At 51.2% G+C, this 22320-nt stretch overlaps 1 protein-coding gene across 4 annotated transcripts in view; it reads left to right on the top strand.

The window, feature by feature from the left end:
- The window catches only part of FBXL6 (F-box and leucine rich repeat protein 6), an 81982-nt gene extending 59796 nt beyond the window's left edge, over positions 1-22186 (top strand). For all 4 annotated transcript variants that reach the window (XM_073556526.1, XM_073556524.1, XM_073556523.1 and 1 more), the window contains exons 5-10: positions 3817-3948; positions 5370-5477; positions 5577-5678; positions 6187-6412; positions 21596-21836; positions 21906-22186. In XM_073556526.1, the coding sequence (XP_073412627.1) occupies positions 3817-3948; positions 5370-5477; positions 5577-5678; positions 6187-6412; positions 21596-21836; positions 21906-22062 (966 nt within the window). In that variant the 3' untranslated portion in view covers positions 22063-22186. The remainder of the gene's footprint in view (positions 1-3816; positions 3949-5369; positions 5478-5576; positions 5679-6186; positions 6413-21595; positions 21837-21905) is intronic.
- The last annotated feature ends 134 nt before the right edge of the window (positions 22187-22320 follow it).

The following is a 22320-nucleotide window of genomic DNA, read 5'->3' as shown; positions in this document are numbered from 1 at the left end:
AATTTTTTTGTATAAAATACCTTTATTAGGAACATACATAAAAAATGGGTAAATTTCCAAGCAATGGAACACAAAAAAAGAGCATACCAAAATCCAGGACTAAACGTATGACATGAATGTGAAAATGCACACGAAGAAATATTTTTAAATGAAGAAATGTATCAAAGTGGGAGGCAATTATAATTCATATTATGCAAATCTGACGATTATGAAATTATCACAATTTTAATGCGAAGTGCACTGTAAAATAAATCCCCACCGGTGAAATAGCCATGAATGTAACAATAAATAGAAAATAGAAAAACTTCGGCACTCAAAATAGTTTTTATTATTTTTTTCTCACAAAATGTCAGGCAGAAAGAAAATCAGGGCATATCGGACACAACCCTTTAAAAAAGTTTCCTTGAGCATTCAGACACTTGCAACGTTTCGGCTAATCTAAGCCTTTGTCGAGCCTACATCTGCATGAGAATATAAAACACAGCACAAGATATATATACACATAAGAAACATTTCCATTATCACTTACCAAATATTTAGAGAGATCCATAAAAATACATCAAAATAACAAAAAGTATTCTCTGAAAATGCTTGAGTCCCATCACAGATTGATGGTCAAATATTCAAAAAAGACACAATAATATCATGGGCATGGCAATAGTCAATGTCATCACTGATCACAAGGAGGAAAAAGAAGGTAAAGGCAATAAATAAGAATATTTGCCCTTATGTCAATAGGAGCATGACGTTCCAGTAAATGAGCATGAAATGATTTTACCTGAAACCTGCGGGATCAGTATGTCTAACGCTCATTAGAACCCACACGTAGGACAATCCGTAACCGTGCTCTCCCCAAACGGGGAACAAAAGAATGTACAATCAGGTGGATTGGAGAAACAAGACCTTATCACCAACTCAGACGCCCACAAGCTCGCCATAGAGACGCCAGAATTCATCTCCTAGCGGTCAGGAAGCCGTTGCCACATGTGAGTGCCAGAGCCAGTGTGTATCGCGGGAGAGGCGCCTCGTACCCGGTGCCGTGACGGCAGGCTCCCGTGGGTTTCCGGTTTCAGAGCGCTCCCTGTAAGGCGGGCACCGGCCTTTTCTTTTAATGAAGAGGAGGCTTCTGCTAGAGTCACTGCCCTGGACCCTTCTCGCCTGCTCCTTCAGGAGAATTACGTACTAGAGAATATGAAAAGGATTTATGAAGACTAGCCGCAGCTTTCCATTGTGTGGCTCTAGCGGATTCCCAGAGGCGCTCCCTGAGAACAGCCCTTTTTCATGATAATGTGGAGTTTTGTAGTAGATTTGAGGCTATTGTGAACCAATGTTCTGTAGACATCATTGTTCTTACGTTGGAGCATTTACAGAGGGAAATGGCGGATTTAAACGCCCGGATCTCTGTAGCGGAGCAACAGTTATCTAACGCCAAGACAACTGAGGACTATAAAGCGCTTAAGTCAAAATTGGACCAGTCCATTGTTGAGTTTCGCAGCAGCAGTCTCCAAGTCAGGAAGAAACAGAAGTTTCTCCGGGATACGGATGAGTATGTGACCAATTAGGTCTATCGATGGCGCTCTTCAGATCATTCCAGGAACCCCCGCTGGCCCAGGCGAAGAGACGGGGTCCGATATGCCCTGATTTTCTTTCTGCCTGACATTTTGTTAGAAAAAAATAATAAAAACAATTTTGAGTGCTGAAGTTTTACTGACTATTTTGGACTAATTTTCTTCTGAGCACCAGTTTTATAAGGAATTTCTAGAGTGAGCGCCCTTAATCCTTTGAATAAATAAATATAGCCATCCCTGAAAAAAAAGGAACATCGATGAAATGCTGCTTTGTTAAACGTGATTATATCATGTGAGCAAAAAGACATCATTATGGAAATGTGCAAAAAAATCAGAATAATCTGCAAAATTCACAAAGTGATTTGTGCAAAAAACACGATATAATCAGTAAACACCATAGAAAGAGCTGTGCAGGAAAATATCCGCATTGCTTGCAAAGTGGCGTGTGCAAAAAAAGGGGAACGTGAAGGGAATGCTCCTATGCCACCTTGTAAAACCTCATTAAGTCATGTGTGCAAATAAGCAACATTATGGCGAATGTGCAACAAAGAAAAGTCTACAAAGTTCGCAAAAGTAATTACTGCAAAACACGCTCTGTGTTCAATAAGCACCATAGAAAGAGCTGTGCAAAAAGGGCAAGCAAAGCAGTCTGCATTACCAAGTGACGTGTGCAGAAGTCTCTGGAGATGTGCTCCCCCCTTGGTGATACCGGGGGTTCTGTATACATTTCTGCAAACAAATACTCATGTGCGTACGTAGCCTCACTCTCGGCGTCTCTCCGTTTTGCCCCCTGTCTCTCGCCTCCACCCCGTGTCTCTCACACTCGGTGTCTCTTGCCTCTGCTCCATGTCTCTCATTTCTAGTCTCTCACCTCCGCCCGCGTCTCTCACGCTCGGTGTCTCTACATTCTGCCCCCTGTCTCACTCTCGTGTCTCTTGCCTCCGCCCCACGTCTCTCACTCTCTGTGTCTCTTGCCTCCGCCCCATGTCTTTCACTCTGTGTCTCTTGCCTCTGTCACACGTCTCTCACTCTCGGTGTCTCTTGCCTCTGTCCCACGTCTCTCACTCTCGGTGTCTCTTGCCTCCACCCCATGTCTTTCACTCTGTGTCTTTTGCCTCTCCCACATCTCTCTCTCGCTGTCTCACTTCTGCCCCGCGTCTCTCACTCTCAGCGTCTCTCCGTTTTGCTCCCTGTCTCACTCGGTGTCTCTTGCCTCTGCTCCATGTCTCTCATTTTCTTTGTCTCTCACCTCCACCCATGGCTCTCACGCTCTCTCTCTCCATTCTGCCCCCCCTGTCTCACTCTCGTGTCTCTTGCCTCCGCCCCACGTCTCTCACTCTCGGTGATTCTCACTTCTGCCGCGCGTCTCACTCTCGGCGTCTCTCCGTTTTGCCCCGTCTCACTCTGTGTCTCTCGCCTCCACCCCGTGTCTCTCACTCTCGGTGTCTCTTGCCTCTGCTCCATGTCTCTCATTTTCTTTGTCTCTCACCTCCGCCCGCGTCTCTCACGCTCGGTGTCTCTCCATTCTGCCCCGTCTCACTCGTGTCTCTTGCCTCCGCCCCACATCTCTCGGTGTCTCTCACTTCTGCACCGCGTCTCTCACTCTCGGTGTCTCTTGCCTCCACCCCGTGTCTTTCACTCTCGGTGTCTCTTGCCTCCACCCCGTGTCTTTCACTCTCGGTGTCTCTTGCCTCCACCCCGTGTCTCTCACTCTCGGTGTCTCTTGCCTCTGCTCCATGTCTCTCATTTTCTTTGTCTCTCACCTCCGCCCGCGTCTCTCACGCTCGGTGTCTCTCCATTCTGCCCCGTCTCACTCGTGTCTCTTGCCTCCGCCCCACATCTCTCGGTGTCTCTCACTTCTGCACCGCGTCTCTCACTCTCGGTGTCTCTTGCCTCCACCCCGTGTCTTTCACTCTCGGTGTCTCTTGCCTCCACCCCGTGTCTTTCACTCTCGGTGTCTCTTGCCTCCACCCCGTGTCTTTCACTCTCGGTGTCTCTTGCCTCCACCCCGTTTCTTTCACTCTCGGTGTCTCTTGCCTCCACCCCGTTTCTTTCACTCTCGGTGTCTCTTGCCTCCACCCCGTGTCTTTCACTCTCGGTGTCTCTTGCCTCTGCCCCACGTCTCTCAGTCTTGGTGTCTCTCACTCTTGGTGTCTCTTGCCTCCACCCCATGTCTTTCACTCTCGGTGTCTCTCACTCTCGGTGTCTCACCTCCTCCCTGTATCTCTTACTCTCTCTTGTCTTGCAGAGTCTCGCCTCCTACTGCCCACTGCTTACTGCTCTCACGCTGTCTCACTGCGGTAAGGTGACAGCGGACGCTCTAAAGTCTGTGGGTGAACACTGCCCTCATCTCACCTCCCTCAAGTTAGAGGACTCTGAGGTGAGTGCACAGGATGTGAATCAGCATGTAAAGGCCTTCAGGGGTGAGTTACAGGCGCTTCTCACTGGGCGGGGTGCAGGTGTGGTATTGAGGGATGTGGTGTTGTGGGGTGCAGGTGTGGTAGGTTGCGGGCACTCCACCCTAGGTGTGGTATTGAGGGATGTGGTGTTGTGGGGTGCAGGTGTGGTAGGTTGCGGGCGCTCCACCCTAGGTGTGGTATTGAGGGATGTGGTGTTGTGGGGTGCAGGTGTGGTAGGTTGAGGGCGCTCCACCCTAGGTGTGGTATTGAGGGATGTGGTGTTGTGGGGTGCAGGTGTGGTAGGTTGCGGGCACTCCACCATAGGTGTGGTGTTGTGGGGTGCAGGTGTGGTAGGTTGCGGGCGCTCCACCCTAGGTGTGGTATTGAGGGATGTGGTGTTGTGGGGTGCAGGTGTGGTAGGTTGAGGGCGCTCCACCCTAGGTGTGGTATTGAGGGATGTGGTGTTGTGGGGTGCAGGTGTGGTAGGTTGCGGGCACTCCACCATAGGTGTGGGGTGCAGGGGTGGTAGCTTGTAGGCGCTCTACCCTAGGTGTGGTATTGAGGGATGTGGTGTTGTGGGGTGCAGGTGTGGTAGGTTGCAGGAACTCCTCCATAGGTGTGGTGTTGTGGGGTGCAAGGGTGGTAGCTTGTAGGCGCTCTACCCTAGGTGTGGTATTGAGGGATGTGGTGTTGTGGGGTGCAGGTGTGGTAGCTTGCAGGAACTCCTCCATAGGTGTGGTGTTGTGGGGTGCAAGGGTGGTAGCTTGTAGGCGCTCTACCCTAGGTGTGGTATTGAGAGATGTGGTGTTGTGGGGTGCAGGTGTGGTAGGTTGAGGGCGCTCCACCCTAGGTGTGGTATTGAGGAATGTGGTGTTGTGGGGTGCAAGGGTGGTAGCTTGTAGGCGCTCTACCCTAGGTGTGGTATTGAGGGATGTGGTGTTGTGGGGTGCAGGGGTGGTAGCTTGTAGGCGCTCTACCCTAGGTGTGGTATTGAGAGATGTGGTGTTGTGGGGTGCAGGTGTGGTAGGTTGAGGGCGCTCCACCCTAGGTGTGGTATTGAGGAATGTGGTGTTGTGGGGTGCAAGGGTGGTAGCTTGTAGGCGCTCTACCCTAGGTGTGGTATTGAGGGATGTGGTGTTGTGGGGTGCAGGGGTGGTAGCTTGTAGGCGCTCTACCCTAGGTGTGGTATTGAGGGATGTGGTGTTGTGGGGTGCAGGGGTGGTAGCTTGTAGGCGCTCTACCCTAGGTGTGGTATTGAGGAATGTGGTGTTGTGGGGTGCAGGTGTGGTAGGTTGCGGGCGCTCCACCCTAGGTGTGGTGTTGCGGGGTGCAGGTGTTGTGGGGTGCGGTTATGGCTTGATGTTGTGAGTGGACTTTCAGTGACATGTGACTGTCTCTGCAGGTGGACAGTAAGGCCATTTCTCGCTTTTTGGAGGTGCGTGGCTCCAGTCTCCGGTGCTTGTTTTTGTCCAGCAGCTGCCAAAGTAATAAGATCCTGAGCCTGCTCACGGTGAGGCCTCTTCGGACCATCACCCTCATTCTCCTCCATGTTCCCAGGGAGTATACCCTCGTCCTCTGTATTACTAATGGTGTTTGTGTCTCCTGTCAGAGTGGCTCCTGCCCAGAACTTAGGATGCTGGAGGTGAACCGGGAGGTGGCTGAGGTGCAGTTCTGTGCCGAAGATCTCCAAGGCTCATGTCCGAAGCTGGAGGTAATGTCATCGCCCCATAATGTGGGGCGTTCTGAGACGTTGTGCCTGTTCCACATTAAATAGCAAAATGTACATGGATGCATAGCAGAGCCACGCTGATCCACTGAGCACCCGATCTCTATTACCCCATCGTCTTCTATAGGGTCTCAGTGTTCAGGCAGTGTGAGTGGCTCCTCTTACCGCTATGTGCGGCCATTAGCGCACAGACATCTTTTGGCTAAAGCGGACTCTGTCTACACCCAGCTGGAGAGTTTAGGTGTGTTTCCTCTCACTTAGGCTAGGTTCTCCCACTTTCCTATGATGTCTGTTAGACAAAGGCCTTCCCGAGGGACCCCCGTTATCTCACACACTGGCTCACATGCCATCCTGGAAGGAGAAGATCTGTAGAATCTCCACCACCGAGTCAGGATAGATAAATGTAGCTCCTGCTCTCACAGTGGCGGAGGGTCCGGCTGCGCTCCGGGACCCTGCGCCCACTGAACCTCTGCCATGTCCGTACCACTCTCAGGTGCTGCGGCTGCTCAATTTCTCCTTTCGTCTGAAGTCCCGCTCATCTCAAGAGGGTCCTGGGTTCTGCCATCTCCAGGAGCTGTGTCTCGCCACCTCCATCTTCTCCACTATTACAGACACTGATGTCAAGAGACTCCTGAGAGACTGCACTAGTCTGAGAGTGCTGGACCTGCGTGGCTGCTACAGAGTCTCCACAGAAGGCATCTCTGACCTGCCGTGCACGGGTGAGGGCTCCCCTGCATCATTTCTGGGGTCCTAGATTGTAAGATGGGGCTGGGAACAACAGAAGAGCTGGTGATTAGCAGATTAATGCACCACTGCACAGTCTCGCCCCCCCCCATAACTGCTCCACATACACCAGTGTGCAGTCTCACCCCCCCATAACTGCTCCACATACACCAGTGTGCAGTCTCACCCCCCATAACTGCTCCACATACACCAGTGTGCAGTCTCACCCCCCATAACTGCTCCACATACACCAGTGTGCAGTCTCACCCCCCCATAACTGCTCCACATACACCAGTGTGCAGTCTCACCCCCCCCATAACTGCTCCACATACACCAGTGTGCAGTCTCACCCCCCATAACTGCTCCACATACACCAGTGTGCAGTCTCACCCCCCCCAAAACTGCTCCACATACACCAGTGTGCAGTCTCACCCCCCATAACTGCTCCACATACACCAGTGTGCAGTCTCACCCCCCATAACTGCTCCACATACACCAGTGTGCAGTCTCACCCCCCCATAACTGCTCCACATACACCAGTGTGCAGTCTCACCCCCCCAAAACTGCTCCACATACACCAGTGTGCAGTCTCACCCCCCCCCAAAACTGCTCCACATACACCAGTGTGCAGTCTCATCCCCCATAACTGCTCCACATACACCAGTGTGCAGTCTCACCCCCCCATAACTGCTCCACATACACCAGTGTGCAGTCTCACCCCCCCATAACTGCTCCACATACACCAGTGTGCAGTCTCACCCCCCCCCAAAACTGCTCCACATACACCAGTGTGCAGTCTCACCCCCCCATAACTGCTCCACATACACCAGTGTGCAGTCTCACCCCCCCATAACTGCTCCACATACACCAGTGTGCAGTCTCACCCCCCCATAACTGCTCCACATACACCAGTGTGCAGTCTCACCCCCCCATAACTGCTCCACATACACCAGTGTGCAGTCTCACCCCCCATAACTGCTCCACATACACCAGTGTGCAGTCTCACCCCCCCATAACTGCTCCACATACACCAGTGTGCTGTCTCACCCCCCCCAAAACTGCTCCACATACACCAGTGTGCAGTCTCACCCCCCCATAACTGCTCCACATACACCAGTGTGCTGTCTCACCCCCCCCAAAACTGCTCCACATACACCAGTGTGCAGTCTCACCCCCCCATAACTGCTCCACATACACCAGTGTGCAGTCTCACCCCCTATAACTGCTCCACATACACCAGTGTGCAGTCTCACCCCCATAACTGCTCCACATACACCAGTGTGCTGTCTCACCCCCCCCAAAACTGCTCCACATACTCCAGTGTGCAGTCTCACCCCCTATAACTGCTCCACATACACCAGTGTGCTGTCTCACCCCCCCCAAAACTGCTCCACATACACCAGTGTGCAGTCTCACCCCCTATAACTGCTCCACATACACCAGTGTGCAGTCTCACCCCCTATAACTGCTCCACATACACCAGTGTGCTGTCTCACCCCCCCCAAAACTGCTCCACATACTCCAGTGTGCAGTCTCACCCCCCCATAACTGCTCCACATACACCAGTGTGCTGTCTCACCCCCCCCAAAACTGCTCCACATACACCAGTGTGCAGTCTCACCCCCCCAAAACTGCTCCACATACACCAGTGTGCAGTCTCACCCCCCCCCAAAACTGCTCCACATACACCAGTGTGCAGTCTCACCCCCCATAACTGCTCCACATACACCAGTGTGCAGTCTCACCCCCCCCCAAAACTGCTCCACATACACCAGTGTGCAGTCTCACCCCCCCATAACTGCTCCACATACACCAGTGTGCAGTCTCACCCCCCCATAACTGCTCCACATACACCAGTGTGCAGTCTCACCCCCCATAACTGCTCCACATACACCAGTGTGCAGTCTCACCCCCCCCATAACTGCTCCACATACACCAGTGTGCAGTCTCACCCCCCATAACTGCTCCACATACACCAGTGTGCAGTCTCACCCCCCATAACTGCTCCACATACACCAGTGTGCAGTCTCACCCCCCCATAACTGCTCCACATACACCAGTGTGCAGTCTCACCCCCCATAACTGCTCCACATACACCAGTGTGCAGTCTCACCCCCCCATAACTGCTCCACATACACCAGTGTGCAGTCTCACCCCCCCCATAACTGCTCCACATACACCAGTGTGCAGTCTCACCCCCCATAACTGCTCCACATACACCAGTGTGCAGTCTCACCCCCCATAACTGCTCCACATACACCAGTGTGCAGTCTCACCCCCCATAACTGCTCCACATACACCAGTGTGCAGTCTCACCCCCCCCCATAACTGCTCCACATACACCAGTGTGCAGTCTCACCCCCCATAACTGCTCCACATACACCAGTGTGCAGTCTCACCCCCCATAACTGCTCCACATACACCAGTGTGCAGTCTCACCCCCCCATAACTGCTCCACATACACCAGTGTGCAGTCTCACCCCCCCATAACTGCTCCACATACACCAGTGTGCAGTCTCACCCCCCCATAACTGCTCCACATACACCAGTGTGCAGTCTCACCCCCCATAACTGCTCCACATACACCAGTGTGCAGTCTCACCCCCCCATAACTGCTCCACATACACCAGTGTGCAGTCTCACCCCCCCATAACTGCTCCACATACACCAGTGTGCAGTCTCACCCCCCCATAACTGCTCCACATACACCAGTGTGCAGTCTCACCCCCCCATAACTGCTCCACATACACCAGTGTGCAGTCTCACCCCCCATAACTGCTCCATATACACCAGTGTGCAGTCTCACCCCCCCATAACTGCTCCACATACACCAGTGTGCAGTCTCACCCCCCATAACTGCTCCACATACACCAGTGTGCAGTCTCACCCCCCCATAACTGCTCCACATACACCAGTGTGCAGTCTCACCCCCCATAACTGCTCCACATACACCAGTGTGCAGTCTCACCTCCCCATAACTGCTCCACATACACCAGTGTGCAGTCTCACCCCCCCATAACTGCTCCACATACACCAGTGTGCAGTCTCACCCCCCATAACTGCTCCACATACACCAGTGTGCAGTCTCACCCCCATAACTGCTCCACATACACCAGTGTGCAGTCTCACCCCCCCCATAACTGCTCCACATACACCAGTGTGCAGTCTCACCCCCCCATAACTGCTCCACATACACCAGTGTGCAGTCTCACCCCCCCCATAACTGCTCCACATACACCAGTGTGCAGTCTCACCCCCCATAACTGCTCCACATACACCAGTGTGCAGTCTCACCCCCCCCAAAACTGCTCCACATACACCAGTGTGCAGTCTCACCCCCCATAACTGCTCCACATACACCAGTGTGCAGTCTCACCCCCCCCATAACTGCTCCACATACACCAGTGTGCAGTCTCACCCCCCCAAAACTGCTCCACATACACCAGTGTGCAGTCTCACCCACCCCAAAACTGCTCCACATACACCAGTGTGCAGTCTCACCCCCCCCAAAACTGCTCCACATACACCAGTGTGCAGTCTCACCCCCCATAACTGCTCCACATACACCAGTGTGCAGTCTCACCCCCCATAACTGCTCCACATACACCAGTGTGCAGTCTCACCCCCCCCCCAAAACTGCTCCACATACACCAGTGTGCAGTCTCACCCCCCATAACTGCTCCACATACACCAGTGTGCAGTCTCACCCCCCATAACTGCTCCACATACACCAGTGTGCAGTCTCACCCCCCCATAACTGCTCCACATACACCAGTGTGCAGTCTCACCCCCCCATAACTGCTCCACATACACCAGTGTGCAGTCTCACCCCCCCATAACTGCTCCACATACACCAGTGTGCAGTCTCACCCCCCCATAACTGCTCCACATACACCAGTGTGCAGTCTCACCCCCCCATAACTGCTCCACATACACCAGTGTGCAGTCTCACCCCCCCCATAACTGCTCCACATACACCAGTGTGCAGTCTCACCCCCCCCATAACTGCTCCACATACACCAGTGTGCAGTCTCACCCCCCCATAACTGCTCCACATACACCAGTGTGCAGTCTCGCCCCCCCATAACTGCTCCACATACACCAGTGTGCAGTCTCACCCCCCCATAACTGCTCCACATACACCAGTGTGCAGTCTCACCCCCCCATAACTGCTCCACATACACCAGTGTGCAGTCTCACCCCCCCATAACTGCTCCACATACACCAGTGTGCAGTCTCACCCCCCCATAACTGCTCCACATACACCAGTGTGCAGTCTCACCCCCCCATAACTGCTCCACATACACCAGTGTGCAGTCTCACCCCCCCCCCATAACTGCTCCACATACACCAGTGTGCAGTCTCACCCCCCCATAACTGCTCCACCTACACCAGTGTGCAGTCTCACCCCCCTATAACTGCTCCACATACTCCAGTGTGCAGTCTCACCCCCCCATAACTGCTCCACATACACCAGTGTGCAGTCTCACCCCCCCATAACTGCTCCACATACACCAGTGTGCAGTCTCACCCCCCCCCCCCATAACTGCTCCACATACTCCAGTGTGCAGTCTCACCCCCCCATAACTGCTCCACATACACCAGTGTGCAGTCTCACCCCCCCATAACTGCTCCACATACTCCAGTGTGCAGTCTCACCCCCCCATAACTGCTCCACATACACCAGTGTGCAGTCTAACCCCCCCATAACTGCTCCACATACACCAGTGTGCAGTCTCACCCCCCCATAACTGCTCCACATACACCAGTGTGCAATCTCACCCCCCCATAACTGCTCCACATACACCAGTGTGCAGTCTCACCCCCCCAAAACTGCTCCACATACACCAGTGTGCAGTCTCACCCCCCCATAACTGCTCCACATACACCAGTGTGCAGTCTCACCCCCCCATAACTGCTCCACATACACCAGTGTGCAGTCTCACCCCCCCATAACTGCTCCACATACACCAGTGTGCAGTCTCACCCCCCCATAACTGCTCCACATACACCAGTGTGCAGTCTCACCCCCCCATAACTGCTCCACATACACCATTGTGCAGTCTCACCCCCCCATAACTGCTCCACATACACCAGTGTGCAGTCTCACCCCCATAACTGCTCCACATACACCAGTGTGCAGTCTCACCCCCCCATAACTGCTCCACATACACCAGTGTGCAGTCTCACCCCCCCATAACTGCTCCACATACACCAGTGTGCAGTCTCACCCCCCCATAACTGCTCCACATACACCATTGTGCAGTCTCACCCCCCCATAACTGCTCCACATACACCAGTGTGCAGTCTCACCTCCCCATAACTGCTCCACATACACCAGTGTGCAGTCTCACCCCCCCATAACTGCTCCATATACACCAGTGTGTAGTCTCACCCCCCCATAACTGCTCCACATACACCAGTGTGCAGTCTCACCCCCATAACTGCTCCACATACACCAGTGTGCAGTCTCACCCCCATAACTGCTCCACATACACCAGTGTGTAGTCTCACCCCCCCATAACTGCTCCACATACACCAGTGTGCAGTCTCACCCCCCCATAACTGCTCCACATACACCAGTGTGCAGTCTCACCCCCCCATAACTGCTCCACATACACCAGTGTGCAGTCTCACCCCCCCATAACTGCTCCACATACACCATTGTGCAGTCTCACCCCCCCATAACTGCTCCACATACACCATTGTGCAGTCTCACCCCCCCATAACTGCTCCACATACACCAGTGTGCAGTCTCACCCCCCCATAACTGCTCCACATACACCAGTGTGCAGTCTCACCCCCCCATAACTGCTCCACATACACCAGTGTGCAGTCTCACCCCCCCATAACTGCACCACATACTCCAGTGTGCAGTCTAACCCCCCCATAACTGCTCCACATACACCAGTGTGCAGTCTCATCCCCCATAACTGCTCCACATACTCCAGTGTGCAGTCTCACCAGGGGAAGAGTCTTGAGGAGATCATTTGCATATTCCCAGTGCCTTCTGGGATAAGTGAAGAGTCTCCGCGAGCTCAACGATCACTGGGTTTTGGCCGTTGCAGCTGAAAAGAGGAAATCGGAAAACCAGGGGAAGAGTCTTGAGGAGATCATTTGCATATTCCCAGTGCCTTCTGGGATAAGTGAAGAGTCTCCGCGAGCTCAACGATCACTGGGTTTTGGCCGTTGCAGCTGAAAAGAGGAAATCGGAAAACCAGGGGAAGAGTCTTGAGGAGATCATTTGCATATTCCCAGTGCCTTCTGGGATAAGTGAAGAGTCTCCGCGAGCTCAACGATCACTGGGTTTTGGCCGTTGCAGCTGAAAAGAGGAAATCGGAAAACCAGGGGAAGAGTCTTGAGGAGATCATTTGCATATTCCCAGTGCCTTCTGGGATAAGTGAAGAGTCTCCGCGAGCTCAACGATCACTGGGTTTTGGCCGTTGCAGCTGAAAAGAGGAAATCGGAAAACCAGGGGAAGAGTCTTGAGGAGATCATTTGCATATTCCCAGTGCCTTCTGGGATAAGTGAAGAGTCTCCGCGAGCTCAACGATCACTGGGTTTTGGCCGTTGCAGCTGAAAAGAGGAAATCGGAAAACCAGGGGAAGAGTCTTGAGGAGATCATTTGCATATTCCCAGTGCCTTCTGGGATAAGTGAAGAGTCTCCGCGAGCTCAACGATCACTGGGTTTTGGCCGTTGCAGCTGAAAAGAGGAAATCGGAAAAACCGAAATTTGGCTCATCTTTCATCGTTTTTAAGAAATCTCAAGATGGAAGAGGCCAGGAGCCATTTGGTGAGCTGCATTTCTTGCTACATGTTCACAAATTTACCAGTGGAAAAGCCAAACTTCACATGCCACAAATGCAAGCTTGTGTCCCTGTTGGAGGAAAAGTTGCAAAATCTCGAAGAGAGGTTAGCTACGTTGAAGATCATTAAGGAAGGTGAAGAGTTCTTGGACAGAGCAGAATTATCTCTTCATGTTACAGAAAGAGAAGAAATTCGAAGTGCACCTGAAGAAACAGAGGAATGGAGACATGTGACCCAGAGAAGCAGGAGGATCAGGAGGCAGTCAGCACCCATACTGCTCAGGAACCAGTACCAGGCTCTCACGCAGGAAAACGATGAAGAAATACATCAGGATAAGACTTTGCCAACAAACAGCAACCTTGTACGCCCTCAGAGTCCTCCTGGATGGAGAAAGAAAAATGTTGTGAAGAAGAAACGGAGAGTGGTGGTCATGGGGGATTCCCTGCTGAGAGGAACAGAGGCCGCTATCTGCAGACCGGATATAACTACAAGAGAAATGTGCTGTCTTCCAGGTGCAAAAATTAAAGATGTGTCTGACAGGATATCAGGACTCTTCAGACCTACAGATGACTACCCATTCCTGCTACTACATGTGGGGACAAATGACACCGCAAGAAACGACCTGGAAATCATCTGCAGAGACTTTGAAGACTTAGGCAAGAAAGTGAAAGAACTGGGAGCGCAGGTGGTCTTCTCTTCCATCCTCCCAGTGGATGGCCATGGAACAAGGAGGTGGAATAAGATTCTGCAGGTGAACAACTGGCTACGTCGATGGTGCCGTCAGCAACTATTTGGATTTCTGGATCACGGAGTGAACTACTTATACGATGGACTACTTGCTAGAGATGGGGTGCACCTTACGAAGACTGGAAAGCATGTATTTGGAAGTCGCCTTGCTACACTTGTAAGGAGAGCTTTAAACTAGAACAACATGGGAAGGGAAGCAAAAGACCAGAAAAAGCCATACACCTGACAAATGCTATTGAGAACTCTGCTATTAGAAGTGGAAAGGAAGAACAAAGACGAAAGAATCTAATTAATAAAAATATTGGAGAAAGAGAAACCAATCACAAACTAAAATGTTTCTATACTAATGCACAAAGCATGGGCAACAAACAAGGAGAATTGGAACTACTAACACAGGAAAAGAAATATGATGTCATTGGAATCACTGAAACTTGGTGGGACAATACACATGATTGGAATACAAGACTAGAAGGATACAACTTATTTGCAAGAAACAGACTTGATAAACGAGGAGGGGGTGTCGCATTGTATGTTCGAAACGCGTATATCTGCACAGAGATTGAAGCTTCAGAGACTGGGAGTTCTGTGGAAACTGTTTGGGTAAGAATACAAGGACAGAACAATGGAAAGGACACCATTGTAGGCATTTACTACAGGCCGCCTGTGCAAGCCGAAGATATGGATGAACTCTTTATGCATCAGATGGCCAAGTTCTCCAAAAAATATGACATAGTTGTCATGGGAAATTTCAACTATCCAGACATTTGTTGGGAATCTCTCTCAGGCAAAACTAACAGGTCAAGGAAATTCTTATCCTCTCTTGCTGACAACTTTATTTTCCAAAAGGTAAGGGAGAAAACAAGGGGAACTGCTACCTTGGATCTAATCCTTATAAACAGGGAGGAAATGGTTGAGGAGGTAAAAGTGGCTGGGACCCTAGGAGGTAGCGACCATGCTATTTTAGAATTTTGGATAACTAGAGGTGGAAGACCTGTGAAGACTCAGACGTCAAGGTTAGATTTCAGAAAGGCAGATTTTAAGGGATTCAGAAAGAGAATTGGAGGGATCCAATGGCTGGATATCCTTAAAGACAAAAATGTCCAGGAAGGATGGGAAATCTTGAAAAATGAAATTCTCAAAGCACAGTTGTTAACAATTCCGAAAAGAGGGAAGAATAGGAAGCATTTAAGGAAACCAGGATGGATGAACACAGAACTTAAGCACATGCTAAAAAGGAAGAAAAAAATGTTTATAAAATGGAAAGAGGGAGGCATATCTAAAGAAGAATATAATGCTGTCTGCAGAACCTGCAGGGCACAAATCAGATTAGCTAAAGCTGAAAATGAACTGAGGCTTGCAAGAGATGTCAAAAGCAATAATAAAGGATTTTGGGGATATGTCAAAAGTAAAAGAAGTCAAAGATGCTATAGGATTTTTACAGGATGAAAATGATGAAATGGTAAGACAGGATGTTGAGAAGGCTGAACTTTTAAATTCCTATTTTGCATCTGTTTTCTCTCAGAAAGGAAATGCAACATCAACTGTTATTCACTGTCCTATTAAGGGAATAGAAGAATCCAGGATATCTATAAACAGAAAGATAGTGAGGAAACACTTAGCTAACCTAAATGAATTCAAGTCTCCAGGTCCAGATGAATTACACCCCAGAGTACTGAAGGAGATAGCAGAAGAAATTTTTGAACCCCTCTCCATAATCTTTGAAAATTCTTGGAGAACAGGAGAAGTGCCAGAAGACTGGAGAAGAGCAAATGTTGTTCCTATCTTCAAAAAGGGGAAGAAGGTGGACCCAGGCAACTATAGGCTGGTGAGTCTGACTTCTATACCAGGAAAGATCTTTGAACAAATTATTAAACAACATGTATGTCAATACCTGGATAAGAATGAAGTGATTAAACAGAGTCAGCATGGGTTTCTAACTAATAAGTCATGTCAGACTAACTTAATTTCCTTCTATGACGGTATCACTGATTGGGTGGATCAAGGAAATGCTGTAGATATAGTATATCTTGACTTCAGCAAAGCATTTGACAAAGTCTCTCATACAATCCTTATTGAAAAAATGACTAAGTATGGAATGGACAAGGCAACTGTTAGGTGGATTCATAACTGGCTTAGTGATCGGACCCAAAGAGTGGTCGTAAATGGCTGCACATCCAGTTGGAAGAATGTCTCAAGTGGGGTACCACAGGGCTCTGTCCTGGGCCCTGTATTGTTCAACATCTTTATCAACGATTTAGATGAAGGAATTGAGGGTAAACTGATTAAATTTGCTGATGACACAAAGCTAGGAGGGATAGCTAATACTAGAGAAGAGAGAGAGAGGATTCAAAAAGATTTAAATAAACTGGAGAAGTGGGCAGCAACTAACAGAATGGTTTTTAACAGGGAGAAATGCAAAGTACTACATCTGGGCAATAAAAATGAAAAAAGCATATATAGAATGGGAGGAATAGGGCTAAGTGACAGCACATGTGAAAAAGACTTGGGTATACTAATAGATCACAGACTGAATATGAGTCAACAGTGTGATGCAGCAGCAAAAAAGGCAAATGCAATTCTAGGATGTATTAACAGAAGCATACAGTCTAGATCACGTGAAGTCATTATTTCCCTCTACTCCTCTTTGGTCAGACCTCATCTGGAATATTGTGTCCAGTTTTGGGCACCACATTTTAAAAAAGACATCAACAAACTGGAGCAAGTTCAGAAAAGAGCGACCAGAATGGTGACCGGTCTGCAAACCCTGTCTTATGAGGAAAGGTTGCAGGATTTGGGAATGTTTAGTTTGCAAAAGAGAAGACTGAGAGGAGACTTAATAGCTGTCTACAAATATCTAAAGGGCTGTCACATTGTAGAAGGATCAACTTTATTCTCATTTGCACAAGGAAAGACTAGAAGCAATGGGATGAAACTGAATGGGAAGAGACAGAGATTAGATATTAGAAAAAACTTTTTGACAGTTAGAGTGATCAATGAGTGGAACAGGCTGCCACGAGAAGTGGTGAGTTCTCCTTCAATGGAAGTCTTCAAACAGAGGCTGGACAGACATCTGACTGGGATGATTTAGCGAATCCTGCTTTGAGCAGGGGGTTGGACCAGATGGCCCAGGAGGTCCCTTCCAACTCTACGATTCTATGATTCTATGATACCCCCCCATAACTGCTCCACATACACCAGTCTCACCCCCCATAACTGCTCCACATACACCAGTGTGCAGTGTCACCCCCCCATAACTGCTCCATATACACCAGTGTGCAGTCTCACCCCCCATAACTGCTCCACATACTACAGTGTGCAGTCTAACCCCCCCATAACTGCTCCACATACACCAGTGTGCAGTCTAACCCCCCCATAACTGCTCCACATACACCAGTGTGCAGTCTCACCCCCCATAACTGCTCCACATACACCAGTGTGCAGTCACCCCCCCCATAACTGCTCCACATACACCAGTGTGCAGTCTAACCCCCCCATAACTGCTCCACATACACCAGTGTGCAGTCTAACCCCCCCATAACTGCTCCACATACTCCAGTGTGCAGTCTCACCCCCCCATAACTGCTCCACATACACCAGTGTGCAGTCTCACCCCCCCCATAACTGCTCCACATACACCAGTGTGCAGTCTAACCCCCCCATAACTGCTCCACATACACCAGTGTGCAGTCTAACCCCCCCATAACTGCTCCACATACTCCAGTGTGCAGTCTCACCCCCCCATAACTGCTCCACATACACCAGTGTGCAGTCTCACCCCCCCATAACTGCTCCACATACACCAGTGTGCAGTCTCACCCCCCCATAACTGCTCCACATACACCAGTGTGCAGTCTCACCCCCCCATAACTGCTCCACATACACCAGTGTGCAGTCTCACCCCCCCATAACTGCTCCACATACACCAGTGTGCAGTCTCACCCCCCCCCCATAACTGCTCCACATACTCCAGTGTGCAGTCTCACCCCCCCATAACTGCTCCACATACACCAGTGTGCAGTCTCACCTCCCCATAACTGCTCCACATACACCAGTGTGCAGTCTCACCCCCTATAACTGCTCCACATACACCAGTGTGCAGTCTCACCCCCCCATAACTGCTCCACATACACCAGTGTGCAGTCTCACCCCCCCATAACTGCTCCACATACACCAGTGTGCAGTCTCACCCCCCCATAACTGCTCCACATACACCAGTGTGCAGTCTCACCCCCCATAACTGCTCCACATACGCCAGTGTGCAGTCTCACCCCCCCATAACTGCTCCACATACACCAGTGTGCAGTCTCACCCCCCCATAACTGCTCCACATACACCAGTGTGCAGTCTCACCCCCCATAACTGCTCCACATACACCAGTGTGCAGTCTAACCCCCCCATAACTGCTCCACATACACCAGTGTGCAGTCTCACCCCCCCATAACTGCTCCACATACACCAGTGTGCAGTCTCACCCCCCCATAACTGCTCCACATACACCAGTGTGCAGTCTCACCCACCATAACTGCTCCACATACACCAGTGTGCAGTCTCATCCCCCATAACTGCTCCACATACACCAGTGTGCAGTCTCACCCCCCCATAACTGCTCCACATACACCAGTGTGCAGTCTAACCCCCCCATAACTGCTCCACATACACCAGTGTGCAGTCTCATCCCCCATAACTGCTCCACATACTCCAGTGTGCAGTCTCACCCCCCCATAACTGCTCCACATACACCAGTCTCACCCCCCATAACTGCTCCACATACACCAGTGTGCAGTCTCACCCCCCCATAACTGCTCCATATACACCAGTGTGCAGTCTCACCCCCCATAACTGCTCCACATACTACAGTGTGCAGTCTCACCCCCCCATAACTGCTCCATATACACCAGTGTGCAGTCTCACCCCCCATAACTGCTCCACATACTACAGTGTGCAGTCTCACCCCTCCATAACTGCTCCACATACACCAGTGTGCAGTCTAACCCACCATAACTGCTCCACATACACCAGTGTGCAGTCTCACCCCCCATAACTGCTCCACATACACCAGTGTGCAGTCTCACCCACCATAACTGCTCCACATACACCAGTGTGCAGTCTCACCCCCCCATAACTGCTCCATATACACCAGTGTGCAGTCTCACCCCCCATAACTGCTCCACATACTACAGTGTGCAGTCTCACCCCCCCATAACTGCTCCACATACACCAGTGTGCAGTCTAACCCCCCCATAACTGCTCCACATACACCAGTGTGCAGTCTCACCCCCCCCATAACTGCTCCACATACACCAGTGTGCAGTCTCACCCCCCCCATAACTGCTCCACATACACCAGTGTGCAGTCTCACCCCCCATAACTGCTCCACATACACCAGTGTGCAGTCTCACCCCCCATAACTGCTCCACATACTACAGTGTGCAGTCTCACCCCCCCATAACTGCTCCACATACACCAGTGTGCAGTCTAACCCCCCCATAACTGCTCCACATACACCAGTGTGCAGTCTCACCCCCCATAACTGCTCCACATACACCAGTGTGCAGTCTCACCCACCATAACTGCTCCACATACACCAGTGTGCAGTCTCACCCCCATAACTGCTCCACATACACCAGTGTGCAGTCTCACCCCCCCATAACTGCTCCACATACACCAGTGTGCAGTCTCACCCCCCCATAACTGCTCCACATACACCAGTGTGCAGTTTAACCCCCCCATAACTGCTCCACATACACCAGTGTGCAGTCTCATCCCCCATAACTGCTCCACATACTCCAGTGTGCAGTCTCACCCCCCCCATAACTGCTCCACATACGCCAGTGTGCAGTCTCACCCCCCCATAACTGCTCCCCATACACCAGTGTGCAGTCTCATCCCCCATAACTGCTCCACATACACCAGTGTGCAGTCTCACCCCCCCATAACTGCTCCACATACACCAGTGTGCAGTCTCACCCCCCCCCATAACTGCTCCACATACACCAGTGTGCAGTCTCACCCCCCCATAACTGCTCCACATACGCCAGTGTGCAGTCTCACCCCCCCATAACTGCTCCACATACACCAGTCTCACCCCCCATAACTGCTCCACATACACCAGTGTGCAGTCTCACCCCCCCATAACTGCTCCATATACACCAGTGTGCAGTCTCACCCCCATAACTGCTCCACATACTCCAGTGTGCAGTCTCACCCCCCATAACTGCTCCACATACTCCAGTGTGCAGTCTCACCCCCCATAACTGCTCCACATACACCAGTGTGCAGTCTCACCCCCCCATAACTGCTCCACATACACCAGTGTGCAGTCTCACCCCCCCATAACTGCTCCACATACACCAGTGTGCAGTCTCACCCCCCCATAACTGCTCCATATACACCAGTGTGCAGTCTCACCCCCATAACTGCTCCACATACTCCAGTGTGCAGTCTCACCCCCCCATAACTGCTCCACATACTCCAGTGTGCAGTCTCACCCCCCATAACTGCTCCACATACACCAGTGTGCAGTCTCACCCCCCCATAACTGCTCCACATACACCAGTGTGCAGTCTCACCCCCCCATAACTGCTCCACATACACCAGTGTGCAGTCTCACCCCCCCATAACTGCTCCATATACACCAGTGTGCAGTCTCACCCCCATAACTGCTCCACATACACCAGTGTGCAGTCTCACCCCCCCATAACTGCTCCACATACTCCAGTGTGCAGTCTCACCCCCCACATAACTGCTCCACATACTCCAGTGTGCAGTCTCACCCCCCATAACTGCTCCACATACACCAGTGTGCAGTCTCACCCCCCCATAACTGCTCCATATACACCAGTGTGCAGTCTCACCCCCATAACTGCTCCACATACTCCAGTGTGCAGTCTCACCCCCCCATAACTGCTCCACATACTCCAGTGTGCAGTCTCACCCCCCCATAACTGCTCCACATACTCCAGTGTGCAGTCTCACCCCCCATAACTGCTCCACATACACCAGTGTGCAGTCTCACCCCCCATAACTGCTCCACATACACCAGTGTGCAGTCTCACCCCCCCCCATAACTGCTCCACATACACCAGTGTGCAGTCTCACCCCCCCCATAACTGCTCCACATACACCAGTGTGCAGTCTCACCCCCCCATAACTGCTCCACATACACCAGTGTGCAGTCTCACCCCCCCATAACTGCTCCACATACACCAGTGTGCAGTCTCACCCCCCCCATAACTGCTCCACATACACCAGTGTGCAGTCTCACCCCCCCATAACTGCTCCACATACACCAGTGTGCAGTCTCACCCCCCATAACTGCTCCACATACACCAGTGTGCAGTCTCACCCCCCCATAACTGCTCCACATACACCAGTGTGCAGTCTCACCCCCATAACTGCTCCACATACACCAGTGTGCAGTCTCACCCCCCCATAACCGCTCCAGTGTGCCCTCACTCCCGCCATGGGCGATATCACGTGGTGGTCCCCTGACATTGCATCTGCTCTGTGGCCTTCATCTCTTAGTGTCTCTGCATGCTCATGTTGTACCTGCTGGAGGAATATGGGCACAGTGGGCTTACTTCGTTATTATGTACCATTGGGTCTCACCTGTTTCGTCCTTGCAGATCTGGAGAACCTGTATCTCGGCGTGTACTACTTCTTATCGGGTCGGGTGCAGTACCATACTGGCTGCTCCGCAATCACCAGACGATGGCGGCACAGTCTGCAGGAACTGGATCTGACAGGGATGAGCTTCAGTGTCAGTGAACTAAGAGAAGCCCTGGGCATCCTCGCAGGAAACGGGACCAATGACACCCTAAAGTCTCTGGTCCTCTCAGGGACTAAGGTCTCAGGGTCCATCGTCAGGTGACGAGCATTACTTATGTTGTTCGCAGTGCTGCCACACCCTGTGCTGACATGGTTCTCCCTCTGCAGAGACGTTGTGTCCGGCTGCCGGGCGCTCACACACCTGGACCTCTCGTCATGTCGTAACATTCCCCGCGGCTTGAAATGTGACTACCGAGGCCGGGAGCGCGTCCTCCAGTGTCTGGACATGTTATCCAGCAGAATGCAGGAGGACGTCCCGGAGTGACCCGCCATGAGGGATGCCGCTGTTTTGCATTATACTTTGGATTTTTTACTTCCTACAGATGTAAACCGGATTTTTTCTCCGGATAGGAGTGAGTTTCTGGAATAAATCCTGAAAGTTTTTGTTACTTTGTGTCAATTTTATTTGTGTTTTCTCACAGTACAGATACATTGTAACGAGGCCTGTGCTGTGTGGCAACAAGGTCATGAGGGATTCTTTGCCTCTTGGAGGAATCAGTCATTTTCCTGCTCACTGCCAGCT

This window comes from Dendrobates tinctorius, unplaced genomic scaffold (genome assembly GCF_039654945.1).
Source record: "Dendrobates tinctorius isolate UK_male_01 unplaced genomic scaffold, ASM3965494v1 ptg000235l, whole genome shotgun sequence".
Classification (NCBI taxonomy): domain Eukaryota; kingdom Metazoa; phylum Chordata; class Amphibia; order Anura; family Dendrobatidae; genus Dendrobates; species Dendrobates tinctorius.
The sequence above is the reverse complement of the archived record's forward strand: the minus strand, read 5'-3'. Positions and strand labels throughout refer to the sequence as shown.